At 53.3% G+C, this 19,962-nt stretch overlaps 1 protein-coding gene across 1 annotated transcript; it reads right to left on the minus strand.

The window, feature by feature from the left end:
* Positions 1–9,240: 9,240 nt before the first annotated feature.
* FECH (ferrochelatase) lies at positions 9,241–19,756 on the minus strand. Its single transcript, XM_030969078.1, has 11 exons — positions 19,679–19,756; positions 17,415–17,520; positions 16,112–16,231; positions 15,636–15,784; positions 13,340–13,474; positions 13,009–13,115; positions 12,217–12,315; positions 12,002–12,109; positions 11,511–11,675; positions 11,047–11,106; positions 9,241–10,789 (listed from the first exon to the last, which is right to left on the minus strand). The coding sequence occupies exons 1-11, from the start codon at positions 19,725–19,727 to the stop codon at positions 10,655–10,657; spliced, it is 1,233 nt and encodes a 410-aa protein (XP_030824938.1). The 5' UTR covers positions 19,728–19,756; the 3' UTR covers positions 9,241–10,654.
* Positions 19,757–19,962: the final 206 nt, after the last annotated feature.

Consider the following 19,962-nt stretch of genomic DNA (forward strand, 5'->3'; position numbering starts at 1 on the left):
GTTATCTATAAAGCGCTGATTTCCTGTAAGAGCAGCGGAACGAACTTTGAGGACAAGCAATGAATATTCAACCTAAAACTGTGTGTTCAAAAAAATAGGAAAAAAAAAAAAAAGACACTGGGATACTTTGCCTGAACTTTGTGGCTTCTTAAAACTTGAGCTGGGGGGAAAATAATCCATGCCAAGCAAAAAGAGAGAAACCCTTAAAGTAGCTGCTTCCAAGAATGAACTTGTGTGTGTGGAAAAAAAAAAAGAAAAAGGAAAAAAAATGAAAAAAGAAAAAAAAAACAGAAAAAACCTTTCTATTTCTAGTGAGAACCAAAGAGGCTACCTCACTGACTTTTCCATTTGTAATTTTAATCGTGTTGATGATACCAAAGATACCAAAGATTTCTTTCTCTGTGCGGTCTGCATTCTGCTTGTGCTCTCTGATAGCTCCCACTGTTCTCTCCTACACCCAGAAACGTCCAGCAGAGCCCAGATTCCCAAAGAAACGCTACCCTGGAAGCTGCCAGTTCTGGTGATGCCCTTTTCTGTGTTCCTGTCTCCTTCCTGCCAGCCACAGCCGGCTGCAGCCGCGGAGCGTTCCCGTCCAGGGCCCGCCGGGCTGTGCGGAGCTGGAGGCCGCTCCGGGCTTTGTCCGCCCGCACATTCCCCGGGCAGTCTGCGGCCGCTGCCCGGGCCGCTATGGGCTGTGTTTGCAGCAGCAATTAGCATTGCTAATTATTATTATTCTCGCGCTCGAGCAGAGCCCAGGGCCGGGCTGGGGCCGCAGAGCCCGGGGCAGGGGAGGAGTTAGTGCACGCATCCAGGAGCTGCTCCCTCTCCTCACCTTTGGTTGTTGTACAATTACCGTTTTCAGATAAAAATCAATTAATTACTTTTCTCAAGTTGGCAATGAAGTGAGGCTACATTAAGCTCCATTAGCATCACGTTCCTGAGTGATTACTTCCAGGTTGTTTGGTTGTTTGGTTGGGGAATTAGCGGTGCCCTTTGGCACTTGGGTTTGAGCCTGTTCTGTGCTGTTTATGGGCTGAAGCAATGCTCTGAGGAGCCGAGCCCAGCCCTGGGCATTGCTCCTGCCCCGAGCCCCAGCCCAGGCTGGCACAGCTGCTGCAGGGCCCGGGCAGGAGGAATCCTGAGCATTCCCTGAGGAATCTGCTGGGCCGTGCCCTCTGTGCAGTCACAGAGTTACCGACAGCTCCACACAAACGCTCCGCTTTAATTAAGTGCTGCCTTTTATTTTGTGTTTCTTTGGGGGTTTAAGTCTGTGTTGGAAACGGTAGGACTTGACAAGTGTGCTTTTCTCTCTGTCTGTGTGTTCCTTCAATACAAAGCTATAATACTTCTCAGGATGCCTTCTGGGCGGGGGGAGCCCGTTGTCCCTGTGCCCTCGGACGCAGACGGTCCCCAGAGCTGGCAGGGTCCCCGCGGCCCCCCCGACTCCTGCTTCACTTGCAAAGAGTGATGTTACCACGGGACGAGTGCCTTGCTTGAACCAAAGCAACGATTTTGCCAGTCTAGACCTCTCTGTGCTTTTTTTTATTCTTCCTGTGAATACCTCAGCTTCGACTGGGCCGCCGAATCGTACCTGGTGGGCTTTTGTACTGTGGTGCTTTGCAATGCAGCCCTGCAAAGAACAGACTCCTGATAATACCAAAGGCTCTCCTCCTCTTTCTCCTCCTCCTCCTCCTTCTCCCCCTGTCCCTGATCTCTCTTTCTCCATGGTTCCAAAGCTTTATTACGAACTGGGCATGTTGGCAACGCAGACCGTGCAATCCCTTACCGAATTTTCTCAGATATACCTCATAGAGAATAGCTGTTTAGCGTAATGTTATTATAGCGTATGTAATAAATTATTCACTGTTTCTTTTTGGTAACTGTGATTTAAAAGAAAAAAAACCTGAAGAAGAAGCTTTATATGTTTTAGGTTGTGCTTTTGTACTAGACGGAGAAGGTGCGCTTAAAAATGTACGTCAGTCTTTCTTCCCATTGGGTTTTTTTGTTTTTATGGATCGGGGAAAAGTTGCAGAATGAGCCCAAAGTTTACAGTTTCATATTTTGCTGAAGAAACAATCTGTGTTCATTTGCTCTGTTGGAAAAAAAAAAAAAAAAAAAGAGGAAAAAAATTATTTTCTACATTTGTGCTACTTGATCTGAAGAGCTGATTGTCCTGTGTGACGGTGTAGTATTATAATTAGCAACTGCCAATCAGCGCTCCCATGTTTATGCATGAGGCAAACCCTTAGCAGTGTGATGCATCGTGGTTCTTAATGGCAACTTCTTCCTTTGGGTTTGGGACGAGGTCTTTGGCTTGGTGGTATTTATTTATGCATGGAGCCTGTTAGCTGTTCGCAGTCGTGGCGCAGTTGTGTTTGCATTTACGCTCTGAAATCACGCCGGGTTCGCCCCACGCAGCTCAGCACTGCTCGGGGCGGGTGTCCAGATCAGCTCTGCTCTGTCCCTGTGGTAAACACACCCAAATTCAATTCCAATGAAATTGCCATCTGGGGAGAAGTTTGGCCAACTGGCAGCTTCTCCCCAGCGACTCGATTCCCTCAGTCCCCTGGCAATGCAAGCCCTGATCCCCACGGAGGCTGCCATGTGTTTCTCCCAGGGTCAGGAGTTCCTTTGGCTTTATGGCAGCCCCTGGGCACAGCAGGGCCGGCCGGGGTGGGTGCTCAGGGACCAGCCTGCCCCTCCCCTGCTCCTGCCCGGCCTAGCCATCGCAGCTGCTGTGCCAGCAGGGGCAGGGCACATGAGCCTGGGCTCAGCAGTGCTGTCCCAGCCGTGTCACCTGGCCCGAGTCCATCCGAGCACTCCAGCTGTGTCCTGTGCTGCTGCCGCCCTGACTCCGGCAGCCCCTTGCCCACCCCCTGCCCTGGGGCCAGGTTTGTGGAGGTGCTTTATCCCCCTTTGGTCTGTCCAGATTCACACTTGAGCCCCCCCGTTTAAGGATGGGTTGTGTTTTCTCTCCGGGTCCAGCTCCGGAGCCCTGATGTCCCCTGCTCCCAGGCCGTGCTGGACATAAAGCCAAACCAACTGCTCTGTGCCCTGCACTCTGTGTGGAAAAGCAGGCCTGGGGAGGGGCAGTGGCAGTCTGCTGAGGAGGCCTCTGAGTGTTGATATGGTCTGTCATTAAGGGTATTTTAGAGATGTGCTCTCATTAGTGCAAGGAGACCTTTTCATTTGGCCTTACTCGGTAGGTTGTGATAATAATGGAAGCTGTGTAATATAGCCGGGTTATTTTCTTTCCCGATTTCTCTGCCAAAGACAGTAACAAGAACTTTAAACAGGGGTTTTTGTAAGACAGTTGATGATTGTAACAGTGGTTCATCTTCCAGAACTTTCCACGTTGTTCCGCAGTAAGCAGAGCGGGATGCTGGGCAGAGCCCTGCTGGCAGATGCCACCACTCCTCACCGACACGCAGCTGTTGTGACCCAGGCCGAGTACACCTGCATTCCTCAGCCCAGAGGCCACCAGGGGTATGGGAGGCCATGGCAAGGGCACGGCGGGGCTGCCACGAGCTGCTCCAGCTGGCTGGAATTTGCCAAGGTACTTGTATTATGAAATTTAAGGTCTATTTTATTATGTCATTTTATGTCATTTTTTAACTTTGTGGAAGGTGGTATGTTGAACTGAGTGTAAGCTGAGTTTTTCAGACAAATAAAGTAGCTAAAGAGTGAATGTTATTTTATCATTAAAGGGTTTTTACTCACTGATTTGTGCCAATAGATGTCCTTTATCTCAATGACAAGTATTACATTGCTTTCAAAGTTTTATTTATAGCTATTGATGTAAACCCCCCACACATATTATTTGCCAAAGTTCAATAAAGGAGGAAAACAATGCTTTTGCTTCCTTGTGCGATCAAAAGTTCCTGCTTTTTTCCCAGGGTTTTTTCCACCACAACTCCATCCCACACCAAGGGGTGCAGTGGAGCCACGGGGGGCTCAGGCTGCTGCAGCTCTGAGGGGTGAGGAGAGCTCAGCACAGGCCCCAATGTAGGACCACATCCCAAAAATGCCACCTGAGACCAGGGGCCTGGCCAAGCGTGAGGAACAGCACTTGGAAAAGGATCTGGCACCTTCTCCCACGAGCACAGCCTGTGCAGCTGTGATATTACAGGAGAAACCACTTTGTATTCGTGTAAGTCATGGAATTATATGATGCAATGTAATTACCATAAAATTATGCTAGTTATTGCACTTTCTTTCCCTGAAGCAGCTCTACGGGAGGAGGCAGGAGGTTCCTGGAGCTGAAATTCCATGGCAAGGAGGATGTAGCAGGTTTGCCTTCATTCATTCATTCATTCAGTCACTCACTCACTCAGTCACCCTAGCTGTGGACAAATCTTGTTTGTTTCGTTTCCTCGGAAAAAAGCAAAACAAAGTGCACAAGAAAAGCACTTTGTTGTATTTCTGTCTTTAAAATCCAAACAAACCCAGCCCTTTCTTGCCCTAACTCACTCCTGTGACCACCTGGAGCAGGGTCAGCCTGGGGAAGGAATGGGGAGCCCCCAGAGCCCCCCCCAGCACCGTGTCCCAGCCCCAGAGCAGTGACAAGGCCCTGCCGTGGGGTTTATTGTCTGGGATCTAACCTTGGCACCAATGTCTAACCTTGGGGTTAATAAACTCACTGAAAAATTTGTTTTCATGCTCATTCTCTTTGTGTCCCTCTCTCGACACTGAGCCAGATTCTGCCATTAATTAAATTTACGCTGCTTCATTTCACTTTGCTGAGTGGCCACGGGTGCAGATAAGGCAGAGCTGCCTCCTCAGCACTTTGTGTGACAGAGCCCAGGACGTGGCTCTTGCAGCCTCCTTCCCTTCTCCCTCTCCTGGGGAGGGCTGCAGAGCCAGTGCCACCAGGCACGGGAAGGGTAAAAACCCTTTAACAGCAAAGAGGCAACAGCGGTGACACCGAGACTAATGCAGCCACGGCAGGTCATTTCCATCTCACTTGCAGGATTGTTCCCCCGGGGATGCATTTTCCAGGCACTTAGCAGTGGGCACAGCTGGAAGAGGGAAATGGGACCATTTCATTAAGCTGAAGGATGAGCTGGGCGTGTGGGAGGATTGCAGCCGGGCTGGGATGCTGCATCAGCACCAGCTTTTCCCAGCGCCAGGCTGTGCCCCTGAGCTCGGGTCCAGGGCCAGCTCTGGACCCATGGCGCTCATTCCTCAGCTCACGGTTCCCTAACCCTGCCAGGAATCACAGCTATCCCAGGTTAAAGTGCTGTAAATCCCCCTCAGGAGCAGACACCGCGCTCCCATCCTCCTCCTGCTCCTCGGGCAGTGCATCTGTCAGGATGAACTCGGCAGTAATGAGCTGCCACGTGGGACCCGCCCTGAGCACAGCACGGCTCCCTCCCGGCTGCAGACGAAGTGCTGGCAGCTCTTCTGATCCCAACGCTCCACAGCACTTGAAACCCTGCGGGAATTCCCTCGGGAAACAGCCTGGGGTGCAGCCTGCAGGGAAAGCTGCACACCAACAGCAACTCAGGCTGAGGGAAGTGGGTTTCTTTTGCAGGAAAACAGCAGGAGCTTTTGCAATGCCACTGATTTTCAGCACTCGTGGGATGGAGGTGCTGAAGGAAAACAACCAGGACAAAAAAACCACCTTGGAATAGGCAGCATGGCAGGATAGCACAGCGGGATCATCAGGTGGGAACATCTGTCACCAATGCCCCCACACGGTGAGAACAAGGGCAGCCCTGCCTGCCACAAGCTGCACCCACTGGAAGCTGCCTTCAGCCTCTGCACGCAGCAAACCTCCAGGAGCGACCCCAGGGCCCAGCTCAGAAAGGGATAATGGCAGGAAGCCATAAGATATTAAACCAGCAGATTAAAACATACAAGACCACTTTGGGTCATGTTACACCTCCCTCCCCTCCCGCCTGACAGGGCAGTAAAAGAGAACCGTAATGGCCCAATAACTGCGGGATAAAAACGCTGGGGAGCTGGCTGTGAGGAGCCCAATAACTGCGGGATAAAGCGCTGGGGAGCTGGCTGTGAGGAGCCCAGTAACTGCAGGATAAAGTGCTGGGGAGCTGGCTGTGAGGAGCCCAATGGGGGAGCTGGCTGTGAGGAGCCCAATAACTGCGGCATAAAAGCACTGGGGAGCTGGCTGTGAGGAGCCCAATGCGGGAGCTGGCTGTGAGGAGCCCAATAACTGCGGGATAAAGCACTGGGGAGCTGGCTGTGAGGAGCCCAACGCGGGAGCATGGCGGGTGTGAGGGAGCCCAGTGGGGGAGATGGCTGTGAGGAGCCCAGCCTGGGCACGGAGCCCCCCCGGAGTGCTCCCAGCATTATCCCTTAAGTGCTCGTTTAAGCTTCCTTGGAAATGCCCCTGCTCGCTGGAGAAACGCAATTAGGCCTCAAGTGCGGGTGATGTTCACACGTTATGGATCATCCTTAAAGATGACAGGAGACTGCAGCGCTCTGGATTCCCTCTGCACCATTCCAGGAACTGCCAGGCTCCAGGTCTGCAATCCCTTCCCTGCCCAGTGAGCCCTGGCACTGCCGCAGCACCTCCAGCGACTCACAGAACCCCAGGCTGGCTGGACCAGAGCTTACAGACATCCCGGGGCAGGACAGCTCCCACCAGGGCAGGGCTCCAAGCCTGCTCTGCACAGCTCTGGGGTGGGAAGGAGCAATCCCTCCCTCCCCACTTCGTGGCCTTGTGCTCTGCTGGCCTTTGGGGCTCAGGTGTCACCAGAGCAACCTCTGAGCCCGGGGATCAAAGGCTGTGTGTGTGATGATCCCTCTCTGGACAGACAATCCATCTCCAGAGTCATGGGAAGGATGCTCATCAGCCAGGCCAATGGACTCAAATTAAATAACCTCTTCCTGGCACTTACTGCTGAGCACAAATATAGCAGGAAAACAAAAGGCAGGCTTTAGACCTGGTCCAAATTTGCAAATCCCCGTGGCTCTACAGGCAGAAGTAGAACCTGCTCCTGAGGGCTCGAAATGCTGATTGGCAGCTAAATCCCTCACCCAGGTTGTGCTGCTGGAGACAAGTACTTCCAAGGAACACGAGAGACACAGCACAGCCCATACATCCTCGGGAATTTGCTCCTGGAAACACAAAAAAACCACAGCCAAGCAGGAAAGCAGGTGGACAGTGAGCCCTTCAGAACGAGGGAGGGAAGGAAAAGCGCTTCCACAATGTCAGAGACTGTTTTGGACTCAAATATGACATTGCCAAAGTTCTGCCAGGCTCACACAGCCAATCCCCACGCCAAGGTAACCCAGCACAGCTTGGACTGAGATTCCAGAAGAACAGAAGCACCTCCACTGCTCTCCTCCCCATTTCCCACCTTCCACTGGGCTGGGTTTGCATCCTGCTCTCTCCCATCACAGCCCAGTTGCAGAGCTCACTAATGGATCAGCTTAAGTATCCAACATCTCCAATCCCTGCTCTAGAAAATAATCAATCCAGCACTTAATTAATAACATCAGCAAGGAGCTGCCCAGAGACCACTAACAGGGAACAGAATAAATTGTCCATCTCAGGTGGGATCCCACACCAGGGCAATTCCTGATTCACCTTCTTCTCCAGTCTTTTCAGATTCAGCCCAGCCTGACACCAGACAAAGACACACAGCTCAGTTATTTCCTCAAAAGAACTTTAATTGGAATTCCATCCTTACGGCAAATGACACACAGAAGGAGTATCCAAATTTGCTGTGTTACATCAAATGGAAGTCCTTGGTCAATCTGAAATGCATCTGTTGGGCCAAAAGCAAGGATCTGTACACATCTGGCATTAACAGAACCAAAGGAGCTGCTCTGGCCTGCAGCTGGCACTCCAAGGTGATCGTGGTGGGAAGGGAGAATTCACTGAGCTTTCAGGTACCCCTAGGGAAACCCTGGCCCCACTGAACTCAGCTGTGCCATCCTCCTCTCCAGGGGACAGCAGGAGGCCAGCTCTGACACCATCCACACCCCTCTGGTGTCACAGCACCTTCTGGAAGCTTCCACCTTCTCTGAAATGCAGCGAGGACCGAGGGACAAAAAGAGACTCAAAGAAAAATCCACTCAATAATGAGAAAGTAAGCCAAACTGCAGAGTGTTAAAGCAGGAAAACAAGCTCACCCCTTTCCTTCCCATTTCTTCCCTCAGGACACCACGGGCTGTTCCTAACTCCTCAATTTCAGTCAATATCCTGAGGCCAGAGCTCCACAGTGCTGGGAGCTCTGGCGGGCAGAGCCCCTGCCCAGCTCACTGCTGGGGCAGGAGCACAGTGACCCCTGCCAGCCCCAAAGTCCCCCACGGCTCCCAGAACACCCGTGGGGCAGGGTGGGCTGCCAACTCAGAGGGACACAGCACTGAGAGGGCTCAGGAAGGCACGGGCACCATGGATCCATCTCTGCTCAGGGCACACACTCACCCAACCCGCTGGGCATTGGCCTGGGAGATGAGGAGCCCCTCAGAAACCTTGACAGAAACCACCCTCTGACAGCAAACAGCACCACCAGCTCTGTGAGACAGGCTCCATCTGCTAAAAGCTGGAAAATTAAGTGATTTCCACATGATGGTGTAATAGCAGCAACAGAGTAATTATCCTGCTTGTGGTTAGAACACTCAAAAGTGAATTTTAAGTACCTTTTATTACTGGGGACAAATGTAATGCCTCAGAATCAGTGCCAGCTAGTATTTACAGGACTCTCTCCAGTATGAAAATGAAAAGCCATCTGTGTTTATAATACCACAAGGTTCATATGATGGTAACCTCTGCTTTCCACACTTGTAAATGTGGTGGTCACAGCCTGGACCACCTGAAGGTCCACGCTCCCTCCAGCTGTGAGGAAACAGGAGCGGGCAGGAAGATTTGACAGACCAGACTGTTTGCACTGATCCCAAAGTGCCACGCAGAGAAGTGAAACAGAGGAAGTTCTTTGTCCAAGGAGAGGTGTAAGGCCAGTGTTCCCAGACATCCTGGACATTTGTGCTCCTTCTCCCTGCCCAGGCAGCGAGCAGAGCCCAGGGGGAGGGAGAGGAGGGAGAAGACAAGCTCCTGGCTCCCTGCCACTGAAACAGGCACAGGCATGACGGGTCAAGGAAGACTTTCTGTGGGGGAACAGGGTGCTGCAGGAGGTTCTGGCACTGGAATCTCAGTCTGTCTCACCCTGGGAAGCAGGTATGGCAGTGGAGCAAGCAGCTCTCCAGAGGTATTTGGGATAGACAGCACTCCATGGGTGCTCAATACAGGATCCATCCTTTCCTTTGGTACCCCATCCTTAATTCCAACAACAAACCAGAACGGGACAAACCCCTGATACACCACAGGAGGCCTCTTCTCTCTTTAAACACCCTGTTCCCAAAGGACCTGAGGTGCAAACTGCTGAGTAGGCAGCCTGGCTGAGCAGCATGGCATCTGCTTCCCAGCCAGCAGCAGTTCCCAGGAACCAGCCTGCAGTGCCCAGGTCCTGGCATTTCAGTGCTAAGGACATCAAGTAAACGTGTGCCCAAGGAGGTGCCAGCAGGCTGCCACACGAAGGGCTCAGTGCCACTGTCACAGCTTTGCTCCCGCCGCGGCAGGCAGGAGGGGACCCTGTGCCTCGGGGGGCACACCCGCTGCCAGGGCCCTGCCCAGCACTGGGGCTGGCAGCCTCTCAGGAGAGCCCAGCACCGGGCTGCCTGCGCTCAGGCATCTGCGACGGGAAATCTAAATCGCTCCTGACTGATCACCTCCGTTTAAACTACAGCAATTAAGCCAGATCAATCCCACCTATGGCACTCCATAGGCATCCCACAAAACCACAGTACTGTGGCACAGTAGAAAGCACAGAGTGGATCTATAAACCTCCTGGAGTACAAGCCTGACTTCCTAAGTTTACTTCACCGAACAGAAAAAGCCCTTTTTAAATAAAAATAAGAAGAATTTAAACAGCCATTCTGCTTAACACATAAGCCAACATGTTTCCACACATGCTCCTGCTGGACTTGAAACACACAGTTTCAGTGGAGCAAATTCTCCAGTATTACCCAAGCAGGCTAATTCCCTAATTCCTTTCCATTTATACTCTTCAAATACTTTCCTGCAGATAACAAAAATGTTTCTCCTAGAAAATGTAAACAAGTTTTGTGCGTTCTACTACCCCAGCTAAGCTTTCACAGGAAGTTTCCAGCAGGAGAAAACCAAACCAAAACAAAGCCTTATCTTTATACTCGGAAAAAAAAATTACAAAAAATATATATACATACACACCTTATTAAAAAGCATTAGAAGTAACCTGATCTCCAAAGTCTCCAAAGCCAGCTGCAAAGTCCCTCTCAGAACAGACCACAGACTGTGCTGGTCACACTGCACCTTAACCAAAACCAAAATCAGTGTACCTTCAACCTGGCCAAGTTAATGAGCTCCTGACCACCCTGCACACAAGTAAATCCCTGCAGAGAAAGAGAAGCTAACTGTAAAAAAGCTGTGTAGGATTTTCAGTGTGTCCTGCTGGGCTCACCTAAGTCCCATCGGGGTCGGATGACAGGAGATCTCCTCACACCTGACAGGATAAATGCCCTTATCTCCCTACTTCCTACACTCTTCTCAACCAAAGAAAACACCAGGAGGGTGCCCCCAAGCCAGGCTGTGCGTGCTGCAGGGGGCACAGCAGCCCCGGGCTGCTCTGAGGGCTGCTGGGCTGGCTCACAGGGGCTGGCTGCTGAAGAACGCCTTGGTCTCCCTGCACACGGGGTTGACGCACAGCGGGCAGCACAGCGTCAGCTGCCGGGAGCACACCTCGTTGGACTGCAGGTGGGAGCACACCAGGTCTGCCAGGGCCTGCAGGGAGGGGGGAAAGGTCAGAGGGAGCAAATCCAGCTGTGCAATCCCCCCAGCCCAACTGGGCACCCCGTGTCCCCTTCTGACCAAACCACGCGAACTGCGGCACAACCAACCCCTCCGTGCTGGGCAGATCAGGTACGAGGGGCTCCATTTCTGCTCTGGAACTCAAAATGCCTTAAAACCACCTGAAAACATCCACACCCAGCAGGAAACACAACAGCAAACCTGTACAGCCACTGCAACACAGCAGATACCTTGGAGAACAGTGGATTTCCATTGAGAGACTCCGCTCTTCTGATGTTTTCAACTCCACACTGAATCAAAAATAAGGAGGAAGAAGTTAAACCTGTTCATCTGATCCTTCACTGAGTAGCCTCCAAAATCTTTGCACTTCATTCAAAGTTGCCCCAAAATGACAGGATTAAATGCAGTATCACAGCAAAAATTACTATGGGGCAACATTACATTTTGTTGCCATTCATTCACTGAATGAATGAAAATGACTTGTTGCTTTTGAGCAATACTTGTAATGGTTTAAACACCTAAATCTAGAAAGACAAACTCCCACCTGTTTTGTGGTTAAGCCAGTTCAGATTAATTTTTGATTTACAGGAAAATAAAGCTAACCCCAAATAATATTGCAAGAAGCAACTACAAAGCAAATTGCAACTCAGGAGAAATAATTTCAGAGCAGGGACCAAACCCACAGAGCACTCACCTCGTTGGCCAAAACCTGGGCATACTCGATGTCCAGCTCATACAGAGTCTCAATGTGGTCACTGGTAAATGCTATTGGGACCAGCAGCATGTTCTTCTTTCCTCTCTGGCACAGGCCCTTAATGGTCTCGTCTGTCTGGGGACCAAGCCAGGGCATTGGTCCAACCTGGGACAAAAAAGCAGAAAAAAAGGGAAAACACTCATTAAGTCATTCTTACAAAGAGCACCCACATCTCCTTAGGCAGCATGACAGAGCAGGTTATGGATGGGATACAAACAGTTATTTTTATTTCCCTGCTTCTGGTTGTACTTCTCACTCTCTCCACTGAATGTTTAATGAAGACACACTTCCCACCATTACATCTCAAAGGAACAGAACCTGGGCTGGCCTGAATGAGACTGAAGAAAATAACCAAAAATGTAAGTAAAGGTGTCTTTTTTCCAGCCCAGTGAGACCCTGCACAGGCTTTACCAGCTCCCCTGAGCACTTACCTTGGACTGCCACACCAGCCTGTAAGGGTTGGAGTAGTTGAGCTTCTCCATGACCCTCTGGACAGTAGCTCCCACTTCCTGAGGGTAGGGATCGCCACGGTTCACCACCTGCACCCAAGCACAGCACACCTTTGGCATGGTGAACACCCCGGGAAGGACCAGGCCTGCCTGGCACTTCACAGCTGTGCGCCCACACCCTGCCCTGGGTAACTCACAGACATGGGCAGCGAGTGGGCTGAGAAGAGGATGACCACCTCTTTCCTTTTGTCTGGTGGGAACAGGTTCAGCTCCTTCTGGATGTGATCGGCAAAGCACTGCTCAGGGAAACACAAACAAAGCCCTGAGTGGGGAACGCTGCAGGCATCCCTGCTCTCAGTGATGCACACAGGCAGCTCCCATGCCCCTGCTGCCTTAAGCACTCCCAAATTCCCTCAGTGTGCACGACACCCAGGCAGAGCGTCAGGAGAGTCACCAGCACAGGCAGCTCCACCCTGCCTGCCCTTGGTGCTTCTTCACCTGCTCAGCACACCACAGGAACTGCAAACCCACACAAAAGCTCCCTCATAAGGACCAAAGAGCCACTTTCTCTGGAAAGAGAGCAGCACAGAGCTTCCCTTCACTGCTCCTGCCACAGCCAGGAATTACTCTGTGCTGCCAGAGGGGAATCTGACAAACCAACGTAATCTCTCTGTGGTCACAGACCTGCTCTGAGCAGGAATTTGGACTAATGGCCTGCAGAGGTTCCTTCCAGCCATCATCATTAGGGTGACATCACCCAACCTTTAAACCAGGAGGTGCACAGTGGCTGCTTTCACACATTATCCTGCCAAAGCATGGGGCATGAAATAATTCTCCTTCTCCTGCAACTTCAGACACGGTAGGCAAGACCCGTTTCATCACACAACTAAAATGCACCCTCAGATTGAAGCCTTCCTGTTATCCTTCCTCAGTATTATTGCCATATTTTAAAAGAAAATGTATAAACCTCAAAGCCTTCAGATCCACACCTGAATGAGAAGGGGATGTGTGGGCCATCGGTCAATTATGCTCCACTTCATCTTGGGCTTCTCCCCTCTCTGGTTATAGTAGCGATAAATGGCATTTAAACTGCTTCCTGAAACAGAGAATTCACAACACACGTTCAGCCAGGCCACCAGCAAGCTGTCAGACTGGAGCAGCTCGGCAGCAAGCTACAATCATATTTTAAAACGCTACCCAATTAAAACAGAGCCGTAAATCAGAGCGGAGAGTCTCCGGTGGGAACCATTAGCGCCCAGCTCACACAGCGCAGCAGGCTGGTCAGAGCTCCCAGGGCTCACCCACACGCCCAGGGCTCACCTGTGGTGGAGCAGCTGTACTGGGGGTACTGCGTGAAGGCGATGGCCCTCTGGATGCCGTCGCTCTCCATCTGCTCCACGGCCTCCTCGGTCAGCGGGTGCACGTAGCGGAACCCGATGTAGTACTTGTGAGGGGCTGCCAGCAGGCACGCAGCACGGCAGGGACAGGGAGAACCACAGCAACACATCGTTAGACACCAAACACACGGGAACTGCCAGGCTGAAATTAACTTGCTGATATGTTCTGGCTGCTTCAGTAAAGCTCTGTCATGTAAGCCCTTTCTTTGGCCAAGCACATTTCTGGTACCTCACTCGGCTGTGATTAGAATTTAAAAGTGATTTATACTATGGTTTGCTTGTGCAGGAACATCACTTGCCTGCTTCTCCTGCACTTAGCAGAGGCACAGCTCCCAGCCTGGACAGAGCCCCGGTGTCTCACCGAGCAAGTCCTGATTTTAAGGACATAAAGGTAAAAAGTGTCACTACGAGAAGCTAAATGAACACCCCGATGCCCTCACAGCTCCAGCTGCCCTCCCGGCCCAGCATGCCTGCCCTGATGGCACCCAAGCCCCAAGGGCCAGCACTGCTGTCTGGGGCAGCAGAGCAGTGAATCAGAGACACGTGCTCTCCCATCCTGATTTTGGAGGGCTTTTATAAAAAGCTGCATGGCTTTAACACCTAATTTTGGCAGCAACGTGATTCTCCCTGAGGACATCTCAGGTTCCTCCATTTTTTCTCTCCAATCTTTTGGGTGCCAGCTTTGGGAGCATGGCTTGGTTAGGGGATGGGAAGCAGGCAGGGGAGGTTTGCTGTTCTGTTTTTTTAAGTAGAGGACAGAGGTTCTTAGGAGAACAAAAGCAAAGTTTCTTTGTCAGGGTTTCCGGGTCAGTGGCTCTGAACTAACACTTAGCAGGTTTCTGAAGGAAGCAGATGTCCCATGCTTGGGCTCCACTCCGTACACTTGTGCAGGATTCAGAAAACAGGTTTAGTCAGCCCCAGTTCTCTGCAGGAGGCAGGGGAGCTCCCAGCTGGGAGCAGCAGCAAATAAAGACCCAACTTGAGGAGCCCTTGAGCCAGTAACGTCATTAACATCTCTGAATGGCACTAAAGACAGAAGTCTGACTGATCACAGCAGGGACTGGAGGAGTTTAACCTGGGAAAGGACATTTTGGGAAGAACATGGCCAGCCTGGAAGCAATACCCTCCCAGTGCCAGGTTTTGTTCAGGACCATGGGCAGCAAAGAGAGGTGCTGGTGTCTGGACACAGGCTGTTTAAATAATAGTGCTCAGCACATTCTATTGTTAAACTGCAGCTGCTGTCAAGTCAAAAAGAAGCCTCCAGAGGACTTATCAGGTGGGAGAGGTGCCCAGAGAAGGGTGTGACTGCACAGAGAGTGCTCACCAAACAAAAACAAGTGGGAGCGGGAGACTGGGAAAAGCAGATAAACCCTCCAAGCCTTATCTGCAGAACCTGCTGCAAGGCTGACCCTTCAGGGCTCCTGCTCCAAGAGCACCCCTGCCTTGGATGACACAGCAGGCCTCAGGCTCTGACTGCACCTGCAGGGACCACAGCTCAAACTGCTGCTACCAGGCAGAGTGGCACAGGCTATCCCATACCTGCACTCCCTGCTGGGAGGGATTCTGTGACACAGACAGGGGAAGGAGGCTGTATTCATGTTTGAAGTTTTCTCATGAAGGACTGGCAAAGAGAGCATCTCCTTCCCTGCCAGCCAAGCTGCCCAGCCTTATCTCCTGCTGTGTCCCTGGGTGGGGCTCGCTGCTATCGCTCAGCCTGCCCTGCACTGCTCATGTGCAAACCCTTGTCTTTTCTCCAGCTGTGCTCCTCTCAGCCCTGCAGCAGCTGCTGAGACACCACTCTGAACCCCCCTCCCACACCCACCTTGGTGCTCACATGAAATACATTCCCCTTTCCTCCCCTCCAGGCCTCAGCCACTTGTCCTCAGTGCTGGCTTCCTCAGGCCCAAGCAGGGCTCACAGGGCAAGGCACGGTGCCTGGCAGTGCCACACACCAAGGGACACTCCTGGCACCTGAAAATAACACACTCAGTCTGCCACAGCCATCTGCCCATGGTCACAGGAGAGAAAGAGGTGGCTCCCTGAGCCCAGCCTTCCTAACAACCTCACAATGAACGGAATCCCTTCTGCACTGTCTTTGCCATGGGATTTCCCAGCAGGGAGGAAATGCACACCGCCCCACAAGGAAACCAAGCAGCCAAAGCTGCTTTTCCCAAGCCAGAGAGCAGAAGCAAGCCGTGGGGGGCTGAGCAGAGCAGTACCAGTGTGAGGAGACATGCTGTCCAGCAGCTTCACCATGCCCTCTCCCTGCAGCGCCGTCCACTTCTTGATGGGGGAGCCGCCACCGATCCTGCTGTACTGCTCCTGGATCTTGGGCGTGCGGCGCCTGGCGATCAGCGGGGCCAGCTTACTGCGGCGTGGGAGAGGGACGGGTTACCAGCACAGCCCAAACTCCCTCCCCGAGCTCTGCCCTGCGGGGTTTGCCTGGCAGTCTCTGCAAACTGCAGCCAAGCAGCACGGCTTGTTTGAGGCTCTATTCCACCACCCTTCCCACACCTCGGTCTGCAGTTCAAAGAGAACAGCCACGGCAGCCCAATCCAGAGGGCTCCAGCACTGTCCCCTGCACTGACTGCTCCCGGGAGGAAGCACTCTCAGGGAGTGCTGCCCTCCACAGAAATAAGGATTTACAGCAACACCCAACGCCGCCTGTACCACAGGAGATCCCAGTGCTCCTCACTTTTGAACAGGAAGGGTCATCAGATCCCTGTCCAGGAAGAGACGCAGCAGGAAATCGTGGACGTCATCCAGCCGCTCCGGGCCTCCCATGTTCAACATCAAGATTCCTGTCTTAGGTTTCCTAGGGAAGCAAGAGAGATTCCAAATCCTAGTGACCCACTGCTTGTATTTTTATTACAATGACAAACAACCAGCTCATCCTCCCACATTTGCCTTTTGCAAAGGCAGCTCCTATCCCAAGGCTCCTCCTGCTTATGTAAACACTTGCACTAGGAACAGGAATGGCCAGACACAAGTATCTACATGATCTTTGCTTTTTTAAAAGGAAACCACTTTGTAACAGAAACTTCAGCTGGAAACACACTGAGAAAGCCGTCTCTCAGCTGCTGGCTCTAAGGGAGGTTATAAAACAGGGTCTCAGCTGTGCATTCCAACCAAACCAAGCAGCAGCTTCCCCGGCAAGCAAATGAGCCACTCACACAAGTCTTTGTCTTCATTACTGTGGGGACACATCTCCTGCAGCAGTGACAGTAGCAAGAAGCCTTTCTACACACAAATTCATTGCAGGGCCAGTTGTGTTTGGGTTGGGTTTTCCAGAATGGATTTTCTATCTGGGTGCAGGTCTGGCACACTGTTGTAAGGACAATGTCCCGCAGGGCACAGCAGCACAGATGGCGGTATCAGCATTTACAGAACGGCTGCTGATCACAACTCTCACCCCATTTCCCCATGGAATTGTTTCCCCTGCCCAAGGGAGCTCAGAGACAAGTCCCTCACTTCGCCAGCAGATGGTTCAGGTTGCACAGGGTGCTTTGCCCTTTTGTTAAGGCCAAAGTCTCACAACAGGGCACTGAGAGGAGCCAGGCCTGCCCCAATGTTTCAGGACCTCAGCTTCCATTCCCTTTCTGCTGGAGTGTGTATCAGCAGGCTGCTGAATGAAACCCAGGAATGACAATGAACAATGATGATAATGAACGTCCCTGCACTGCTCCTGCAGCACCTCAGGCCTCACAAGGGCCCGCCTCAGGGGCTGTGCAGGAGCAGGGCTGTCCCTGCCGAGGCAGGGTGAGTGCAGGCTGGCAGATACACAATCACACACACACAGCAGCCCGGCCCAGGCTGCCCCGCGGCTATCGGGACGGGCAGGGCCCGCACACACACACCCACACACACACACAGGGCACATGCACACAGGGCACATACACACACACACCCACACACACAGGGCACATACACAGGGCGCACACACACACAAAGGGCACATACACAGTGCACACACACACAGGGCACACACACACACCCACCGCTCCTGGGGCTGCTCCCGCGGCCGGGCGCTCTCCGTCACCGCCGCCGCCGTGGCCTGGCCTCTCCATCGCAGCGGCACCCGCAGCTGGCTGCAGCTCCTCAGCACTGCGGAGAGACACAGCCCTGTCACCGGGGCCAGGCAGTGCTGATCCCCCAGGCACAGCACACAAACCCCCAGCACACCAAAACCCAAAGCAAAGCCTTGCTAATCTGTGAGTTCCAATCATAACTCCAAAATAACCGGCAGAAACAAGGGGCTGACCCTGAGGAATAAGCGTCAGACTGTGTCACTCCTCCTGTGGGACAGACACACCTGGGCTAATCCCAGACAGGACAGGATTTCCACACCGTGTCTACAATGTAGGTTAGACATCTGCTGCTGTTTGAACGCTGAGCAGCAACTCCAGAATGCATGTACAAGTCTGCGCACATCCCCCTCCCTCTCCAGCTCCCCTGGAGCCCCTTTAGCCACTGGAAAGGGCTCTGAGGTCTCCCTGGATCCTTCTTTTCTCCCGGCTAAACACCCCCAGCTCCCCCAGGCTGGCTCCAGAGCAGAGGGGCTCCAGCCCTGGAGCATCTCCATGGCTTTCTCTGGACTCACTCCAGCATCTCCCTGTGTCAGGGACCCTGCAGCTGAACACAACTAGATTATCCTTCAAGTTCCTTCCAAGCCATTCCATACAGCTCCATACAATTCCATGCTGGTTACAGCCTGCCTTTTCAAAAGGCACACTTCATTCTCCTCAGGAGTTCAACGTCATTACATGGTATTCTTTTAGCACAGAAATAGTGTGAATTGCTCACAGTGAAAAAAAAAATAAGGTTAAATTCTGCATCCCCGTCTCTCTGGCAATTGTTCAGCGCGACATCTCCCCTGTGAGACCACAGGAGCTCAGCAGCAATTGAGCCCCAACAGCACCGAGCTCCTCAGCAGCCGACCCACCCGCTGGGAAGAGCATCTTACAGCTCACAGCTCTCTAATAACCTCCTGAACAGACGCTGAACGGCCTCAAAACCCGCTGAAATGAATGGCAACAAAATGCATCCTGCAAATCCAGCCTCTTACTCGGGATTACGAGTGCCTGGCTGTGGATGCCTGCATCTGCACTGATACAAAAGGCTGCAAACTAAAGAACTTCAAGCATCGCTGATGCCTGAAAGGTCCTTTTCATATAATCATTTTTTACTTCCAGTTCTGGGGTTATTACTTTCTGAGGTGCTGGCACTATATGCCAGTTATAGAGAACAATAAAAAGAGAAGTTTCAATGGCTGCATTGATACTTCTGCACTCTAAGAACTTTTGGTTTTGGCCCAGAAGGTGGCTGGGCACCGACCAGGCTCCCCAGGGAATGGTCAGAGCCCCGAGGCTGCCAGAGCTCCAGGAGGGCTTGGATAACGCTCTCAGGCACAGTTGGCATTGCTGGGGTGTCCTGTGCAGGGCCAGGAGCCGAATCAATGACCAGGAGTCCCTTCCAACCCAGGACATCCTGCAAGTGTCTGACTTAGGGGGAGGTTAGGCACGTTTCCACCTGCATCATGAAGGACACAGCGCAGAGTGCAACGACTACGGTTCCAGTTTGATGGAGCACTGATAAAAGTGTCCTTTCACACGTTTTAGAAGCGGCACTAGGGTATCAAAGTCTAAAGCGAGTAGCGGGGTGGGTAAGCCCGCAGTGCCTCCGGGCAGGGGCACAGCGAGCGCTGCGCGGCCGGAGGGCAGCGCTGAGCCCGGGCTCACAGCTCGCACCGGCGGGCAGCGAGCGGCACGGGCAGCATCTCCGCACCAACCCCTCGGACAGACGGGAGAGCGGCTGTTTCAGAGCGCGGTTCCGCGGCGGGCAGCAGATAGAACCGCACAGAAAAGCGCACAGAAAAGCGGCTGTTTCAGAGCGCGGTTCCGCGGCGGGGCTGCGGCCGGGACCGGGGCCGGGGCGCGCTGGCCTCGGCCGGACAGAGCCCTGCGGGGCGCCCGCGGAGACCCCGCGCCCGCGGCCCCCTCAGCGCAGTGGGGGGACGCCGCCATCACCGCGCGCAGCCCCGGGAAGCCCTCCTGCAGCCCCGGTAAGCCCGCCGGCCCCGCGGCCCCGCCGGCCCCAGCGCGGTCAGCGTTATGAAAGGCGCTTCTCGGGCGTTGTGTAACGCGGTGCCGCCGGTGCCGCGGCGCTCCCGCCCGCGCAGCGCCCGCGGTGTCCGGCCGGCCCTCAGGCCGCCCGCCGCCCCCGGCCCCCGTTCCCGCCATCGCGGCGGCGCCCTCACACTCACGGTGACGCGCGGCAGCGGCGGCAGCGGCAGCCATCTTGGCCGCCCGCATTCCCTCAGACAGCCCCGCCGCCACCGCCCCTCGCCTCACACCGCCCCCGGCACCGCCCCGGCACCGCCCCGGCACCCGCACGGCTCAGGGGGCGGGCCGGGGACAGCCGGCGGCGGGCCAGGGTGGGTGTCCCGTGAGGGGCGGTGCCCCGGCTCCCCTCCGTAGCCCCTGTGAAGTCCTGCGGAATAAAGACGAGTGATGCCCGGTTTGAAGTGACGCTCTCAACTGCAAAACG

Source organism: Camarhynchus parvulus, chromosome Z (genome assembly GCF_901933205.1).
Source record: "Camarhynchus parvulus chromosome Z, STF_HiC, whole genome shotgun sequence".
Lineage (NCBI taxonomy): Eukaryota > Metazoa > Chordata > Aves > Passeriformes > Thraupidae > Camarhynchus > Camarhynchus parvulus.

Bases quoted from the DNA above. Each gene is read 5' to 3' on its own strand.
- FECH (XM_030969078.1), bottom strand. From the start codon at position 19,727: ATGCGGGCGGCCAAGATGGCTGCCGCTGCCGCCGCTGCCGCGCGTCAC. The intron at 13,475-15,635 runs GTACTGCTCTGC...GCCTGCTGGCAG, and splicing joins CAGCATGTCTCCTCACACTG to CCCCTCACAAGTACTACATC. The intron at 11,107-11,510 runs GTGAGTGCTCTG...TTTTTGATTCAG, and splicing joins CCCAGGTTTTGGCCAACGAG to TGTGGAGTTGAAAACATCAG.